General features: G+C 48.6%; 2 protein-coding genes across 10 annotated transcripts in view; one reads left to right on the forward strand and one right to left on the reverse strand.

Annotated features, from left to right (window-relative positions):
• Positions 1-253: 253 nt before the first annotated feature.
• HNRNPA1 (heterogeneous nuclear ribonucleoprotein A1) lies at positions 254-9,964 on the reverse strand. Of its 7 annotated transcripts, none has more exons than XR_003999385.1 (12): positions 9,478-9,839; positions 8,878-8,994; positions 8,103-8,249; positions 6,838-7,048; positions 6,591-6,683; positions 6,401-6,496; positions 5,985-6,056; positions 5,508-5,624; positions 4,968-5,093; positions 4,199-4,357; positions 663-738; positions 254-366 (listed from the first exon to the last, which is right to left on the reverse strand). XR_003999385.1 is itself a non-coding variant. In XM_030554401.1 (11 exons), exons 1-10 carry the CDS (start codon positions 9,610-9,612, stop codon positions 4,206-4,208), a joined length of 1,266 nt encoding a protein of 421 aa, XP_030410261.1. In that variant the 5' UTR covers positions 9,613-9,839; the 3' UTR covers positions 254-738; positions 4,199-4,205. The 7 variants fall into 7 exon arrangements, 5 of the variants coding, with proteins under 5 accessions (XP_030410261.1, XP_030410263.1, XP_030410260.1 ...); XR_003999386.1 differs by having other exon boundaries at positions 258-366; positions 4,199-4,261; positions 9,478-9,627; XM_030554401.1 differs by having other exon boundaries at positions 254-738.
• A 508-nt stretch (positions 9,965-10,472) lies between these two features.
• CBX5 (chromobox 5) overlaps positions 10,473-15,943 on the forward strand; it is a 56,535-nt gene continuing 51,064 nt past the window's right edge. The window contains exon 1 of one of the 3 annotated variants that reach the window (XM_030554415.1): positions 10,473-10,647. The gene's annotated coding sequence lies outside the window, so the exon portion shown is untranslated. Of the gene's footprint in view, positions 10,648-10,718; positions 10,838-15,943 lie in introns of those variants that run through there. The other 2 variants (XM_030554414.1, XM_030554412.1) reach the window with 2 other exon arrangements.

Below are 15,943 nucleotides of genomic sequence, written 5' to 3' on the forward strand. Positions count from 1 at the left end.
GGAGGGGCACCTCACAGTCTTTCCTTTGTTCACATAACCTTGGCAGTGGCCAAGCAGCTACTGTGCTACATCAATTGTCTCATGTTGACCAGCAGTGCCTCATTGCTTCCTCTTTTTGTTTCATATTTAGCTTGTTAGGGTAGGGATAGTCTTTGTTGTGCGTCTGTACAGCACCTTGCACAATGGAGTACTAGGTCAAGACTGAGGTTTGCGGTGCTTTTTTAAAAAAGTTAAAACTTTCAGACACAACAGCTTTATTGTAAAAAAAATATTTTTTATTTAAAAAGATGCGTTCAAATATGAACAAGAAACACAGCTACACAGTAGCTCCGCAACTCTCCATGGAGACATCAGCTGGGCTTCCGGCTAGATAAGAGAAAGTATTGCAAGGAAGTGAGAGAACACGTGAGTAGAGAGCAGACATTACCACAAGTCATTTGGGATCACTAGTTGGTCTGCTGCTTTGTGTGGGCTTCTAAATTGCTTCACACTAGACAAGGCCACATCCCTTATTCCTGTTTGAGGGTTGAAATCTACCCCAGGCCCAATCGAGGTAGCTTTCCCAACAAAGCATACTAAAGCCATGAAGAGAAGACACCAGGCATTAACAGCAGTAATGAACAGAGTGGCCTACAATGAGAAACCCCCCCCACAGATCTCACCTTTTAAAAGCAGCCACTGCAGATGTACATGGAGTCCTCTAGTTTAGAGGGCAGGCTTAGCACTGGGCATTTCCTCCTATAAAAGTGAAGGCAAACATTAGATTTTCCAGCATAGCTGCTCCCCAGGACATTTAAAAGCTACCCTGCATGACCACCCCCATTGCAATTTAAAGAGTTAACTGCTGGCCAATTTGAGTGCCCTCTGAAAGGCACTGACAGGGCACTAAGGCAGTTCACAGAATCTGGACTGCAGTGCTAAGCAAGTGGGTAAACATTAAGCAGCTCCAATAATAATGGCAATAGAATGAGAGGTAGTGAATTGAGAATGAACGTGCCACAAATAGATTGGTGAGCATTACTTTCAGGCCAGTGACAGAGTAATTTAAAGTCACTGTATTCCAGCCATCTGGTGCTTGCACTTACAGCACTGGGCAACTTTAAAAAGCCCATCTTGTAGATTTCAAGACAGCTAGCCTGACTACTTGGGTTCATTACACAAAGCTTTAGCAAAGTACTTGACAAATTAATTTCAGGCAAAACCATATGGACGTAAGTAAAATCTGTTCTTACCTACAAGCACAGTAATAAAACCTTGCCTTCTGGATCTGACTGCTAGTCCTAAGAGCAAGGATCTTTACTCTTGTCTGCCTCCTTCGATGGTCACTGATACTCCACTCCACTCCCTCCTAGAGTGCAGAGCCTGCACCTGGCTTATCTGTGTACACTGGACTCCACACACAAGTGTCTACTCTCTCTCAGCTGTAGAAGTGTCTGAACTCGAAGCCATTCGTGCTATGCTTGCTAGCAGCTCCTAGTAGCTCAACATCTGCATGTCTCCTGGATCTTTAAGCTACTTAGTTCTTGGCTCCTGGAGTGCCTTCCTCTGTTGTGGTATGCTACCATGTCCTCAACGTTATCAAGCCATGCCAAGAGTATACGCCATGAATCCTGAGGTCTCTTGTCTCCCTCAATAAGTTTAGGATCCACCTGCTATTGCAAACTCAGCCACAAAACCCAATGGAACTAAAAATTTTTTTTGTTTTGCATTCCACATTAATACACTTCATAATCATTCAGCTGAAGAGATCTGTTAGAAATATGCCAACATGATTTAGAGACAGGCCTGCTTCAAACAGTTACCATGGGGCTAAGTTGCTCTTTATCAGAGAATTGAGATCACAAGTGAATGCCTTGATTTGAAATACAAGAATAAGAACTGAGAGCTCTCAGTGACTCCCGTGTTCTGCAACGCAGCAAACAGAAGGAAACTAAAGCTATGCTTTTAAGCAGCTGTAGGAAACAGCAGCACTCGTCTGCAGTCTGCATTAGAGGGCAACTGCAGAGCGGACATTTTACTCATTTACATTAGAAAGCTCAGGTCTTCACTGTGTTGGAGGCTTAGAACAGAAGGGGGTGCCAGGTCAGAGTTTTTATCCCAACTACTTCAGCAGTTGAAATGTAAACCTTTAAACACAAGCAGTAAGATTTTAATGTTCCTCAAATTACAGGGCTGGGGAAGCTGGTTCATCCCACCTCATCTCCAGCCCTCTCTTATATGCCAGCAAAGATCTGATATTCCCAACGAGGAGCAGTTTACGTTTTGGGGCTATTGCCTAGGGTCAGTTTCTTCCTCTGCAGTTCCCCTTTAAAAACAGGCTGAGGCCGTTAGTTACCAACCAGTTTAAAAACAAAAAAAGTGAGACTCAGTTACAGCAGTTGGGTGTCTATGTTTATACACAGGTTTAAAACTGCAATGGAATGACACTGCATCAGTCAAAAAATGCCTCATATCAAGAGGCGACCGTTTGTTCAGATAACTTCAGCAGAACCCACTCAGTGCTTAGAAGAGGCAGAGACCAGAGTCTGATTTCAGCAGTCTGAGAAACTTCAACTGTTTCTCAAAGCTGGCAGCTGTATTTGAGAATCAACCCTTTTGCTGAACACTTGTGTTAAGAAAAAATGCAGTGCAACTTTCCCAGCATGAGGCCCAAGCTGATCCAGTGTCACGATTCTGCCACACTTACGGTCATGATGCCACTGTCTAGCTGGTGGAAACATTTAACATAGGCATCTGAGCTGGACAGCTTTGAGAGAAACAGAAGAGCAGCTTGCTTTCAAAGTAACCCTGGATGCACTCAGCTTTCCTTTATCATTACACAGGTAAGATTTCACAGCCATCTAGATTGGCTTCCATTAGTATCTCCTGCCGCTTGCTGTGAATTTGGGGTGTGCTTCTCAGCAGAACTAGGCCTCCACCCCCCTCACTGCCAGAGCTGGGTTTTAAAATTGCTCTTCCTTTTCCAAAAGTTGAAAAGGAGTTTTAGTTCCAACTTCTGCCAGCCATTAGGGTTTGGTTAGCTGGACAGAAGATCCATGCCAGTGAGAGTTAATCCCCCTACCTTTGTGAGATAGCCCAGGGTCAGTTTTATGGGAAATTTTGGCTGGCAGGGACCGGTCCACTACACTTCAGTTTACAGCCCTAGCTACTCAACAGCAACTGACTTTTGTTCTTGTATAGAGCAGCATCCTGTCATATTTTGTTCAGGCAAGTTAATCTTGTTTGCTGAGAAAGGGTTTACATGGATATATGCACCATGCGAGGAATTAGCCCCTTTTGTTTGCTCTAAGACAGTCTCTGGACCCATCTACACCAGCAGACTTCGCAGCTGTAATTCACCAACAGCTGCATCTGTGGTAGCTGGATACCCAAGTCCTGTCTACAAGGGTTACACAGAGGCAGCACAACTAAATCTACAAATTCCATTGGTGGTTACAGCTGCGAAGTTGCTAATGCACACAGCCTCTGGCATTAATATTCAGGACCCAGCTCAGGAGTCCTGACATGGCCCACAAACGACTGTCTCTGCCCAGTGGACTATAGCTGAGCTATACCTGGTCTAGTTACGGGCAGGTACTGCAGCATTCAGATAGCTAGGATGGCATTCAATTGACTTATATCAGACTAACTTACACAGCACATTTAAAAAAAGACACATTTATTCAGCGTCATGATCAGTCTATTACAATTAGCAATCAACAGCATGGGTGCGGAAAAAAATAAAATTAATTCTACATAAAAACCCTTATTGGAATGCTTTGCACTTTCCACAGAACAGAAACTAAAATAACCTGTTATACAATTAGTCACAAATACAGTCCTTATGTTTGCAAAGGAGAGTTTGTCTAACATGTCTTCATGTAGCAGCTACACCCTGCCACAACTGTGTTTGGCTGAGTTCACAACTGTTGTAACCTGTAGCTTCCCTGTCCCTTCTCTGGCTCTCCTCTCCTGCTAAGCTTTGTTTCCTGTTGAATAATATGGAATAAAGTTGTTAATCTAAACACATTTAGACTCAAGGCTACAATCCAACAGCAAGTTCGTTCCCACAGACAGCTGATCTGAATATTAGCTTAAACATCCACATTTTACTGAAATTAAGTCTTTTTACTGGGTACTTGCTCAGCTACATTATTTACTGTTACTGATTCACTAGCATGACACGTTTGACTGAGAGATGCAATGTCCAGACACTTACCTGGCAGTTAAAACCTTCGCCCACCTCCATAACTACCGCCACTACTGGAGCCACCGTAGCCACCTGAGAGAGCAATTGGAGATGGCGTTATAGCAGTGGGTCTCAAACTTTTGTTCTGGTGACCCCTTTCAGATAGCAAGCCTCCAAGTGCGACCCCCCCTATAAATTAAAAACACTTTTTATATATTTAAACACCATTATAAATGCTGGCAACAAAGCAGGGTTTGGGGTGGAGGCTGACAGCTTACAATCCCCCCACCCCAATGTAGTAACAGCGCAACCACCTGAGGGGCCCGGACCCCCCGTTTGAGAACCCCTATGTTATAGCAAACAAACACAGACTGAGGGTTTGGCCAACCTGACAGCAAGGTAGGGCAGTGGATTAGATTCAGGTAAGCCACAATTGCACAGGACTGCATTTGATCCCAACTGTATGTGTGAATGTCTGCAATTAAGCATATTCTGAAGCATCAGTTTGTTCCTGCTGGATATTCAAGTGGTGATATTCAGCTAGAACTCCATTTGATTTACTACAATCACAGCAAGTTAAGCCTGTGTGACGTTAAATGGACAAAGGATATTTTCATGTCAGCTTTCCTTTTTAACTGTGGGCTAGTGACTGTTCCCATGGTTAAAATTAGGTAATTACAGATACTAGGCAGGTAGATTTCAAGCTTGTACCACAAGTGTGGCATCATGGTACTGGCTTTGGCTTCTCTCACACCTACTCCCTCCTTTACAAGGACAGGCCCCTTATTCTGAGACTCACCACCACTGCTGTATGGACCAGAACTCCTGCCTCCGAAGTTCCCTCCTTTCATAGGGCCAAAGTTTGAAGATTGGTTGTTATAACTGCCGAAGTCATTGTAGTTTCCGCCACCTCCAAAGCTGCTTCCTAGAGTAGAACAAGCGATAGGCATCCCAAATCACAGCCTGCCCTTCTCAGCAATAGCACACTGTGCAGGGCATCCGGCTGAAAGGCAGTTTTTGCAGCACCATTTTGAGAAGTCAAGGGCAGTCTCCAGAGCAAGGAGGTTGTCTTGCCTGTGCAACGTGCCAGGGGAGGGAGTAAGATGGCCCAAGGCTGAGAGGATACAGAATGGAATTTTAGGAAACAGGAGGTGCAACAAGCCATATGGCAACGGCAAGGTTGAGTTAGCTTAGGAAATTATGCCCCATGTCGGTCTACTAGCAATAAAGGCTTTTGCCATGAAACTGTAGCACAGTGGAAAGAACTGGCGTTGCTGTTTGAAAGCCAAATAGTCCACTTCTGAACAAGGTCCCTTAGTGACACTGAAGTGATACTTACCTCCACTGCCACTGCCAAAGCCACCACCTCCGTTGTTATAGCCATCGTAGTTGCCACTGCCACCGTAGCCTCTGCTCCCACCAGAGTAGCTAGGGCCACCGCCGCCACCACCATAACCTACAAAATAACAACCAGGCTGCTGAACTCCAGCACTGCACAACCGACAGTTCACTGATGGAATCTGGAACTCCCCAAAGAACTGATCACAGCATGCACTTTGGTAAACCAATGATTGTGCATAGAAAATTTGTGACCAATCAATCAATGTGACAAGCTCAACACAATTATTCTATCTGGACGGATCCAGTTGGGTCCATGCTGTAGTCAGTTTGAATCAGCCTTTCCGTCAGGCCAAGGGGTTGGAGTTTAGTCACTTTCCTCATATCACCAGTGCTTCTTCATGGGCGTAGCATCTTTGAGCCTGGAAACAAGGCAACCTGGGTGCCGACAGTCAGTAAAGTTATGCTTTGGCCTTACCCTCATTGCTAAATCCATTATAGCCGTCTCCACTGCCTCCATAGCCACCACCGCGGCTGCCACCAAACCCACCTGAAAAGAACAAACCTTTGTGTTCAGTCTATCCGGGAAGGGACACTGTCAGGTGCTGGCGCCCAGGGCACACGTTTTTGTAAGCCAGTTTTACAGAATGAAGCAGCTGTATAAATTGATGGAGACAGGGATTCCAAGCTCTGCCTGAATGAGCCCTTGTACCATGTTGGAATCCAAGAGTCAAGAAAGGAGAATTGCACTTAGTCCAATGTCCAAATCAACAAATAAAATCAATAGCCAGAACTGCAGCCGCAGGTGTGTTAACCTATGGGCTAAAACTTTAGTTTTGTTAGCCTGACAGTACCCTTTTAATTTTAGTTAGAAGGATCCCTTAAGTCACTTACCCCGACCACTGAAGTTGCTGCCACGGTTAAAGTTGTCATTTCCGCCAAATCCACCTCCACGGCCGCCACCACTGAAGTTCCCAGAGCCACTGCGACCTAAAAGAGAGAGCGGTGTTTGTGAAAGGCACGGCTAATCATCAAGGGTCTGTTTGGGATTAATTTCACACTCATTTATAGAAACTGTCCTCACCTCTTTGGCTGGACGAAGCACTGGCCATTTCTTGCTTTGACAGTGCTTTCCTCACTTCGCAGTTGTGGCCATTCACAGTGTGATACTTCTGAACTGAAAGAGAAGAATCAGACATTACTAGGTTGTCATTAACTGTTACGTCCACACCTGCATCCTGATTTTAAGCCAAGGACAATTCCCATTGAAATATTATCGATTCTTTGCTGGTTTGCAGAGCTTTGTGTAATAGGCTCCCTGGGATACTTACTAACAATCTTGTCCACCGAGTCGTGGTCATCAAAGGTGACAAACGCAAAGCCTCTCTTCTTGCCACTGCCACGGTCTGTCATGATCTCAATCACTTCGATTTTGCCATACTGTTCAAAGTAGTCTCTCAGGTGGTGCTCCTCTGTGTCTTCCTTAATCCCACCAACAAAGATTTTCTTCACTGTCAGGTGAGCTCCAGGCCTCTGAGAGTCCTATGCAGGATAGAATAGGACAATATGAAGTATTATCTGAGATGTACAAATTTAGGACGCCTCATACACTGGGCTGAACTGCAAGGCTCCCATGGCTGAAACAAAGAGAGCCAATATGCATAGTTGTGCACCTCGACTGCGAAAAGAAGTTAAAGGCTAGTGCACAAACGAAATTTTGTCCCCCTTCACAATCAACTGTAGTGAGTGACTAATGGTACTGAAATTCTGAAAGCAGAATCATGCCATCTATGGCAGGGATGGACAGACTTTTTGGCCCGAGGGCCACATCTGGGTATGGAAATTGTCTGGCATGCCACGAATATTCACAAAATTGGGTTTGGGGTGCAAACTCTGGGGTGGGGCCAGAAATGAGGAATCCAGCATGCGGGGGGGGAGGGGGGTGCTCTGGGCTGGGGGGGGGTGAGGATTCTGGCTAGAGGTGTGGGCTCCGGGGTGGGGCTGAAGGTGTGGGGTTTGGGTGCAGGAGGGTGCTCTGGGCTGGGACTGAGGGATTCAGAGAGTAGGAGGAAGACACGGGCAGGGGCACAGGAGGGACTCGGGGTGCAGGCTCTGGGCAGCCATTACCTCAAGCACCTCCTTGAAGCAGTGGCATGTCCCCCCTCCCACTTATACATGGAGGCAGGGCAGCACCACCCTGCATCTCCCATTGGTCAGTTCCTGGCCAATAGGATCTGCGGGCTGGATTAAATTGGCCCACAGGCCATAGTTTGCTCACCCCATCCATGCCATTGACATTAGTACTGTGGGGGTGGGGGGGCATGTTTTGGCTGGCACCAGTGCATTGACAGTTACAGCCAGCATGATTAACGTAAGGGGAGCTTTGTGCGAGGGGAGCGTTGCTCCCCCAACCCATGAAGAGAAGGAGAGCTATTCTTCACAGTTTAAACCTTTGATTATAGCCAAACCACTCACAATAACCTCATCCCACTCCCTACACAAGCACATAGGACTACTTAACACTATCTCAGCAGTGCGTGAACACACAATTTAAGACTACAAAATCATCATGATTAGACTAAATGTCAATTCATACCTCTCTGGATACGGCCCTCTTTGGTTCAACCACTCTGCCATCAACTTTGTGTGGTCTAGCATTCATGGCAGCATCAACCTCTTCTACTGTAGAGTATGTAACAAACCCAAAGCCCCTGGAGCGCTTGGTATTTGGATCTCTCATTACCTAGAAATGACATCTCTATTAGTGACCAAAGTAAATAACTGAAACAAGCAAACCAGCATACAGATGAGAACAAAGGAACATCTAAGATTATTATTTAGCATTGGCTTTGTCCTACAAGTTACGGAAAACCTGACTGCCAGAATCTGGGACTAGATGACAGAATGGATCACTTGATAATTGTCCTGTTCTGTTAATTCCCTCTAAACTAGCATTTGACATCAACCACTGTTGGAAGACAGGATACTAGGCTAGATGGACCATTAGCCTGATCTAATATGGCCACTTTTATGTTCAGTGAATCCTTCAGAGCAACACTAAGTATGCATCTAGACCACTTACATAATATTCCACTATCTAGGAACAGTAATTTAACTGATAAGTAAAAAACAAAATTCTTCATCCCTCCCCACTGCATCAAAACCCAGTACTGCCACAGAATGAGATTCCTTCCCCCACTTCCGAGTTTTAATATCAAATACACACAAGTTTATTTGCTCCCTTCCCACTCCTTGCAAGGAAACCTTTTTTACTCCATTTTGAAGGCTGCTAAGTTATTATAACACAGCTGCTCTGCCCAAGCAAAGAAGCCCTAGAGGGCTTGAGCTGGCTTTGGGCCCAGGACACTCACCACGCAATCGGTGAGCGTGCCCCATTGCTCGAAGTGGCCCCGAAGGCTCTCATCTGTTGTCTCGAAGCTCAGGCCACCGATGAAGAGCTTGCGCAGCTGCTCGGGTTCCTTAGGGGACTAGAGAGGAAGAACAAGGTGTGAGTTGGAAACACCACACACAGCCTCCTGGAGCGAACCCGCCCCCAAGGGAGCACTGGGCTAGGCCTGGGGAGCAGGAACTCTCCCCCTCCCCCCGAGATCATCACAACCTGATCATCACTTCCCCCCCCCCTGCACAATGGCTTCCAGGCGCCCCCCCCCCTGCACAATGGCTTCCAGGCGCCCCCCCCCCTGCACAATGGCTTCCAGGCGCCCCCCCCCCTGCACAATGGCTTCCAGGCGCCCCCCCCCCCTGCACAATGGCTTCCAGGCGCCCCCCCCCCCCTGCACAATGGCTTCCAGGCGCCCCCCCCCCCCTGCACAATGGCTTCCAGGCGAAGCACAGCTCCTGCCCCTCAGGACTGAGCCCCCCTCCCACGGGGGGGACTGACCACCGGGCCTGCCCCCTCCCCGAGCCCAGGCGCCCCGCGTGCGGGATGGGCGAGGCCCGCAGACACGCACGCGCACACGATGTCCGCCACGCGCCGCTCGCCCGGCCGCCATAGCTCCGCTCGGGTTCTGCACAAAGGCGGGCGCAGGCGCGAGGAGTCGGAACGCGGGAGGGCCCACGCCCAGAGACTTGTCCCCGCCGCGCATGCGCGAAAGGGCCGCCTCGATGGGGTGAGACGGCCGCGCATGCGCGAATTCGGAGGGGGGGGGCGCCCTCGGTAGCGCACGCGCATTAGGCGCACCGCCACAGACGCAAGCAGGGGCCGTGTACGTTAGACCGCAGCCGAAGAGGCCCCCAGAGCAGTAAGGAGCCGCCGAGGGCTCCGGAGCAGCAGAGCCAGGGGAGGGCCGCGTGGAGAAGATGGCGGCCGGAGTCCCTGGGCCTGGCTCACCTCGGACTTGGACATGGCGGCGGGAGGAGTGCAGGCCTCCGTCTCAGACTGCTGCGCGCGCGATGCTGCCTTCGTCAGGCGCCGATTCAGAAAGGGCTGAATGACCAGAGCGTCGCCGCCTCACTCCACCGCCCCCTCTTAGTGCTCCGCCCTCCGCGGGCTCCCATTGGACGGAAGGGTCGGGTCACGCCCCCACCTATCCGATTGGATAGCCAAGACCGGCAGACACATCTCATTGGTAGTAGATCCTTGAACTATCCCACTGCGGCAATCTACTGGCTAAAATGGTCTAAGTCCCGCCTATTAACGTATCTCATTGGGAGTCCATTCCCCCCCCCCCACGTCTTCTCGCTCCATTCTCAAGACTAAAAGCAGCAAAGAATCCTGTGGCACCTTATAGACTAACAAGGTGCTACAGGATTCTTTGCTGCTTTTACAGATCCAGACTAACACGGCTACCCTCTGATACTTGATTCTCAAGACTGTATCTCATCTCTGATTGGTTCGCTGACGGACAATCACGCTCTAACTTCCCAATGGGTGGCTGCTGCTGCCAAACCTTGAGTTTGACTGGCGGGCTACGTTGTCAATTATTCGGTGAGGCGGGAGTGTCGATTACTGTGGGGGAAGTAATGAAATGACCTGATTTGTGTCACTAGCACTAGTCCGCGAGCATTAACCCTGTGAAACAGTCCAGATCTGTGCTCCTGCCTGGCAGCGTCACGGAAAAGGGAATAAAGACGCACCAGCCCGCAAGAAATCATCTGCGCATGCGCTGGGAGAAACCCAAGTGAGTCCCCATGTGTAGACGGACGAGGGAGGGAGCGCATTGGCCGCGCATGCGCGGTGCGGGGGCCCAGGCGCCTGCGCGCTGGGGGGGCTGTTTTGGCGGGCGGCGGGCGTTGCGCAGAAGCGGCCTCAGCTCTGAGGGCTTGCGAGAAGGGGGAGTCGGTGCCGTGCCGGACCCGCTTCGTACCCAGGTACCCGGCGGGCGGGAGGCTTGCTGAGTTAGGGGAGCGGGTTGTTCGGGCGGGAGGACCCCGGGGGGAATAGGGGCTCATTGTATGAAATGAAAGGGGTTAGGAGGCGGGCCCGCGATATCTGATGTACAGGCTAGCCGGCCAATGGAGGGGAGAGGGCGGGGTTAAGGTAGTATGACTGGCAGCACGATGCACCAGTGCCAGCTGCGCGGAAGAGGGAGGGTGTGGTAGGTGTGAGCGACAGTCTTCTCCGTCAATGAGTCAGCCGTATTAGGGAAGGGGCGGTGCCTTCCTACCTGACTGACGGCGCGGCGGACCAACGGGCGCGCGGTGTCTCGGGGCGTGCTCCTTAAGCGTATTAGGGTGGCGCTTCAGCCTGATGGGCGGGGCAGCGGGCCAATCGGGTCGAAGTCGCGATGCCCGCCTGTGGACCCCATGAGGTGGGGGTTGGGAAATGGTGCGCACCCCGCAAAGTGCAGAAGGGGACCTGGGAAAGGCAGGGGTCCCTGGCCACATCGACTTGGATTCTGGGCACATGCACTGCGCCTTCCTGCAACACCCCCGCTGCTCCCCCTGGCTGCGCCCCTGCTGCTTGTCCCCGGTTGGATTCGCTACACCGCTGTGTTGTGCATCCCCTCCTGCTCCCCCCCCCCGATCCCCTGCACTGCCTTGTCCTGTAAATCTCCTCCCCCCCGCGAATCCCCTGCTGCTGCCCCCTCCCCTGTCCGCCTACCCTCCCCTGTATCACCTCGTCCTCCATCCCCCGCCCCAAATCCCTTCTAAACCCTTCGCTGCTTCTCCCCCCATCCTCTGCACCCAGTCCTGCAGACTGCCCCCCTCCCGAATCTCCTGCAACATCCCTCACTGCACCTCCAGAATCCTCTCCCGCTACTCCCTACCCCTTGGATCGCCTGCACTGCCCTGTCCTCCAGCCCCCCAGGATACCATCCTCTGGCATCCCCCTCAATCCCTGTCCTTTCCCCTGGAATCCCCTCCATTTCCCTGTCCTGCAGACCTTCCTCTGGGGTTCTCTGCAACTCCCCCACCCCTGTCTCTCCAGAACCTTTGCAACAGCCCCTGGACCATCTGTGCTTTCCTGTTCTGCAACCTTCCCTGGGATCCCAAATCCCCTGAAAATCCTCCCCTCCACTCTCTGGACACGCCCCCACCCCAGGTTCCCTGCAACATTGTCCTTCCTACTGCTTAGTCCCTCCTAGATCTTCTGTAAATCCCCCTCTGCAAAATTCCTGCTACTCCTGATCTCCTGCAAACCTCCTGGCATGCACCTCCCCCCCAAAAATCCCCTGCAGCCTCCCGCTGTCAACCTCGTGGATCCCCTGCACTGCCCTGTCCAAGATCCCTGTAACAGACCCTTCCCACCCCATATTCTCTACAACTCCCCACACCAGTTGCCCACCACTGATCTCCTGTATTCCCCCCCCCATCACCTGCCACACATCCTCATGCTTGTCTCTCCTCCCTGTGATCTCCTGCAGCCTCCCCACCCCCCGAGATTTCCTGCAACTCCCCCATCCCCTGTAGCTCCATCTCCCCTGCTACCCTCCCACAGTCCTCCTTGTTTGCCCAGATTTCCTGCAAACATACCCCCACGACCCTCCTCCCTTATCCCCTGCAAAAACACACCCCTGTAGTCTTCCTCCTCCTCCTCCCCCCAAGGATCTCCCGTCTCTCTCTCCCCCTGAATCCCTCTCACAATCCTTCTTCTCTCAGGATCCCCTGATACTGCCCACCCACAGCCTCCTGATTAGGGGGGCTACAAACCCCACTGCCCTTCTGCCTGCTCCATGATCTCCAGCAGCCCCTTGCAAACTGCACTGAGCTTTTTAGCCCTCCCCTGTATTCTTTGCAAATCTCATGGATGTTCCTAGCCTGGCAACCTCCCAACACATCCTCTATCTCTAGAACCCTCACAGTAGGCCTGCTTCCAGCCTTGCAAATCCCTCTGTAGCCCTGCTTGGGATCCTTTGTGAACATCTTCCCCCACTCTCATTTTCATTTCAAAACCCTGATATTCCCAGGATTTCACCTGCAAGCCTCATATTGCTCCCAGCCTTGCATATCCTGCAGCTTCTCTTGTGTCTCTGCGACTTCCAAGCCCTGCAAATCCCTGTTGACACCCCTCTTCCTCCCAGTGCTCTCTTTATTTGTAGTCCCCCGCCCTGTCCCACCCCACCCCCCGTGTTTCATGCCTTCATGTCACATCCAAATCCAGTTTGTTGTTAAGTCTTCTGAGCAGTGATCCTGCCTTATGAGCCCAAACTCTGCCACATTTATTCAGGTTTCCTCCCATCCAAGGGCTTCCCCCCACACTGCAACCCTAGATTAAATACTGTATGTCTCATTATTGGCCCAGCTACAGTACTGGGAATATAGTAGAACCTCAGAGTTACAAACACCAGAGTTACAAACTGACCAGTCAACAACAAACCTAATTTGGAACTGGAAGTACACAATCAGGCAGCAGCAAAGTCCAAAAAAAAAAAAAAAGGCAAATACAATACAGTGGTAAAGATAAACTAAAAAAAAAAAAAAAAAAGAGAGGAGCATTTTGTACTGTCATCATCAAGTTTCAAAGCTGTATTAAGTCAATGTGCAGTTGTAAACTTTTGAAATAACAACCATAATGTTTTGTTCTGAGTTACGAACATTTCTGAAAAAAGAACTCGAGGAGTGCTTGTGGCACCTTAGAGACTAACAAGGAGAAACTGCAGAACTGGAATTTGCAAAATGGACGCCATTAAATTAGGCTTGACTAAAGACTGGGTGTGGATGAGTCATTACACAAACTAAACTATTTCCCCATGCTAATTTTCACCCTACTGTTACTCACACCTTCTTGTCAACTGTTTGAAATGGGCCATCCTGATTATCACTACAAGCGTTTTTTCTCCTGCTGATGATAGCCCACCGTAATCAATTAGTCTCATTAGAGTTGGTATGGCAACACCCATTTTTTCATGTTCTCTGTTTGTGTATCTATATATCTTCCTACTGTATTTTCCACTGAATGCCTCTGATGAAATGGGCTTTAGCCCATGAAAGCTTATGCTCAAATAAATTTGTTAGTCTCTAAGGTGCCACAAATACTCCTCCTCCTTTTTGCTACCACTCTGGAACATTTCTGAGTTATGAACAACCTCCATTGCTAAGGTGTACATAACTCTGAGGTTCTACTATAATGGTTTCCAGACATGCTCACAACATTCTTGGTTTTCTAGACACCATGATTCCACAGTGCACTAAAGTATCCCGGAACATGATCTTGTGCACTGTTGTGGTATTTGAGTTTGCACATGTGAAAATTAATCCGGAATAAGATAGGATGTGAAGTTACAGTGGCCCATTATAACTATCTGTAAACCACTAATTCTTGTGTCCTGTGACTGTAGTGGTGTTAACTGCCCACTTCACTTTGAATGGTCTCTTGCAACATGTGTTAACTCCTTATCTGTTCCACCCTTATATTTAGCTATAACACTCAAAGTACCTTTCCCAGACCTGAAGAAGAGCTCTCTGTAAACTTGAAAGGTTGTTTTGTCTTTTTCATCAGCAGAAGTTGATGCAATAAAAGAGACTACCTCACCCATCTTGTCTGTCCAATATCCTGAGACCGATATGGCTACAACAACACTGCAATTTACTGTGGGTTAACTATTCCTGATTAACTCCATGTCTAGATGCACTTATTCCAGAATAAGTGTACCTTGTTCTGAATTAGTATAAACATGAAAAAGGCATGCTAATTCTGGGATAAGTATCTATATAGAGAGTTAATCCACTTTAAATTCACACACACTCTACCTTATTCTGGATTAACTTTCATGTGTGGATACAAAGCTAGTAGCAACAGAAGGGGCAGATGGGATTTGGATCTTTGTTGTGTGCTATAGCACAGTGGTTTTAAACTTTTTTTCCTTTGTGGGCCCCTAAATTTCAAATGGAGGTGTGGACCCCTTTGGAAATCTTAGACATAGTCTGCAGACCCCAAGTTGAAAAACACTGTTCTGTTGTTATAACAACCTTTCGTGGACCCCTTAGACATAGTCTGCAGACCCCTGAGGGTCCATGGGCCACCAGCTGAAAACCGCTGCTGTAGCAGTTGCCATGCTGTGGCACTCGGATACATGTTACTGCTCTATATGTAGCAAGATAGAACCAAGCTTTAACCTTGTATCTAAAGAAAAAGTATCTGGATGTCTTTGACTGATTTTTACCACTCTTGTAACTGTATAATAAAGCAAAGGTAATCTAATTTCATACTGATTGTCTGAATTCTTATTAACTCTTTCTTTGCCCTTGCCTCCAAAATTGGTCTTTGTGGCAAAATTGTCCAGGTATCTAATGAGGGATTCATAGACTCTAGGACTGGAAGGGACCTCGAGAGGTCATCGAGTCCAGTCCCCTGCCCTCATGGCAGGACCAAATACTGTCTAGACGGTCCCTGATATACATTTATCTAACCTCAGAGCCTTTTCCTCCCTCTGAAGGAAGGCAGGATTTCAGAACTTGATGAACCAGTTACTTGCTCTTGTTAGGCAAATCCTATGCTTGAGAGTTTCCTTTGAGGAGACTGTATTCTGACCACCTATTTCAGAACAAAGGGCAATGAGAATTTAATAGTGGGAGTGGTATTCCTTACTGAAATACTGGATTTATTTCTTACCCCCGCTGTCTAATTACCATGATGTTTGGAAACCAAGTTATATACACACGCACATGTTACATTAGACCAGGTAACTAGAGCCTATGCTTCAGAACTTACCCCCGTGTAACTTTCATTTCTGTATGCCTAAGTACTTGTATGGCTCTCATCACCCTGGTATCTGAGAACTTCCTAATACAATAACAGCCAGATTTGCTTGTTGTAATAACTGTCCAATACTATTTTAAAACATATTACTAAATATGTTTGTATCTCCGCACCTTGTTAGTTGTATATCCTGAATCAGAGAGCACCCTTGTAATTTAAAACGCCTGAACTGCGGATTGGTAGTGGTAGTTTTATTTAACAGTCTACTTTGTATAAAGACAAGACTAAACATGTTACTGTTCCAAATGTTAAGCCACTTGCTTGTTTCCGTTTGA

The sequence above is a fragment of the Gopherus evgoodei genome, chromosome 3 (assembly GCF_007399415.2).
Source record: "Gopherus evgoodei ecotype Sinaloan lineage chromosome 3, rGopEvg1_v1.p, whole genome shotgun sequence".
Lineage (NCBI taxonomy): Eukaryota > Metazoa > Chordata > Testudines > Testudinidae > Gopherus > Gopherus evgoodei.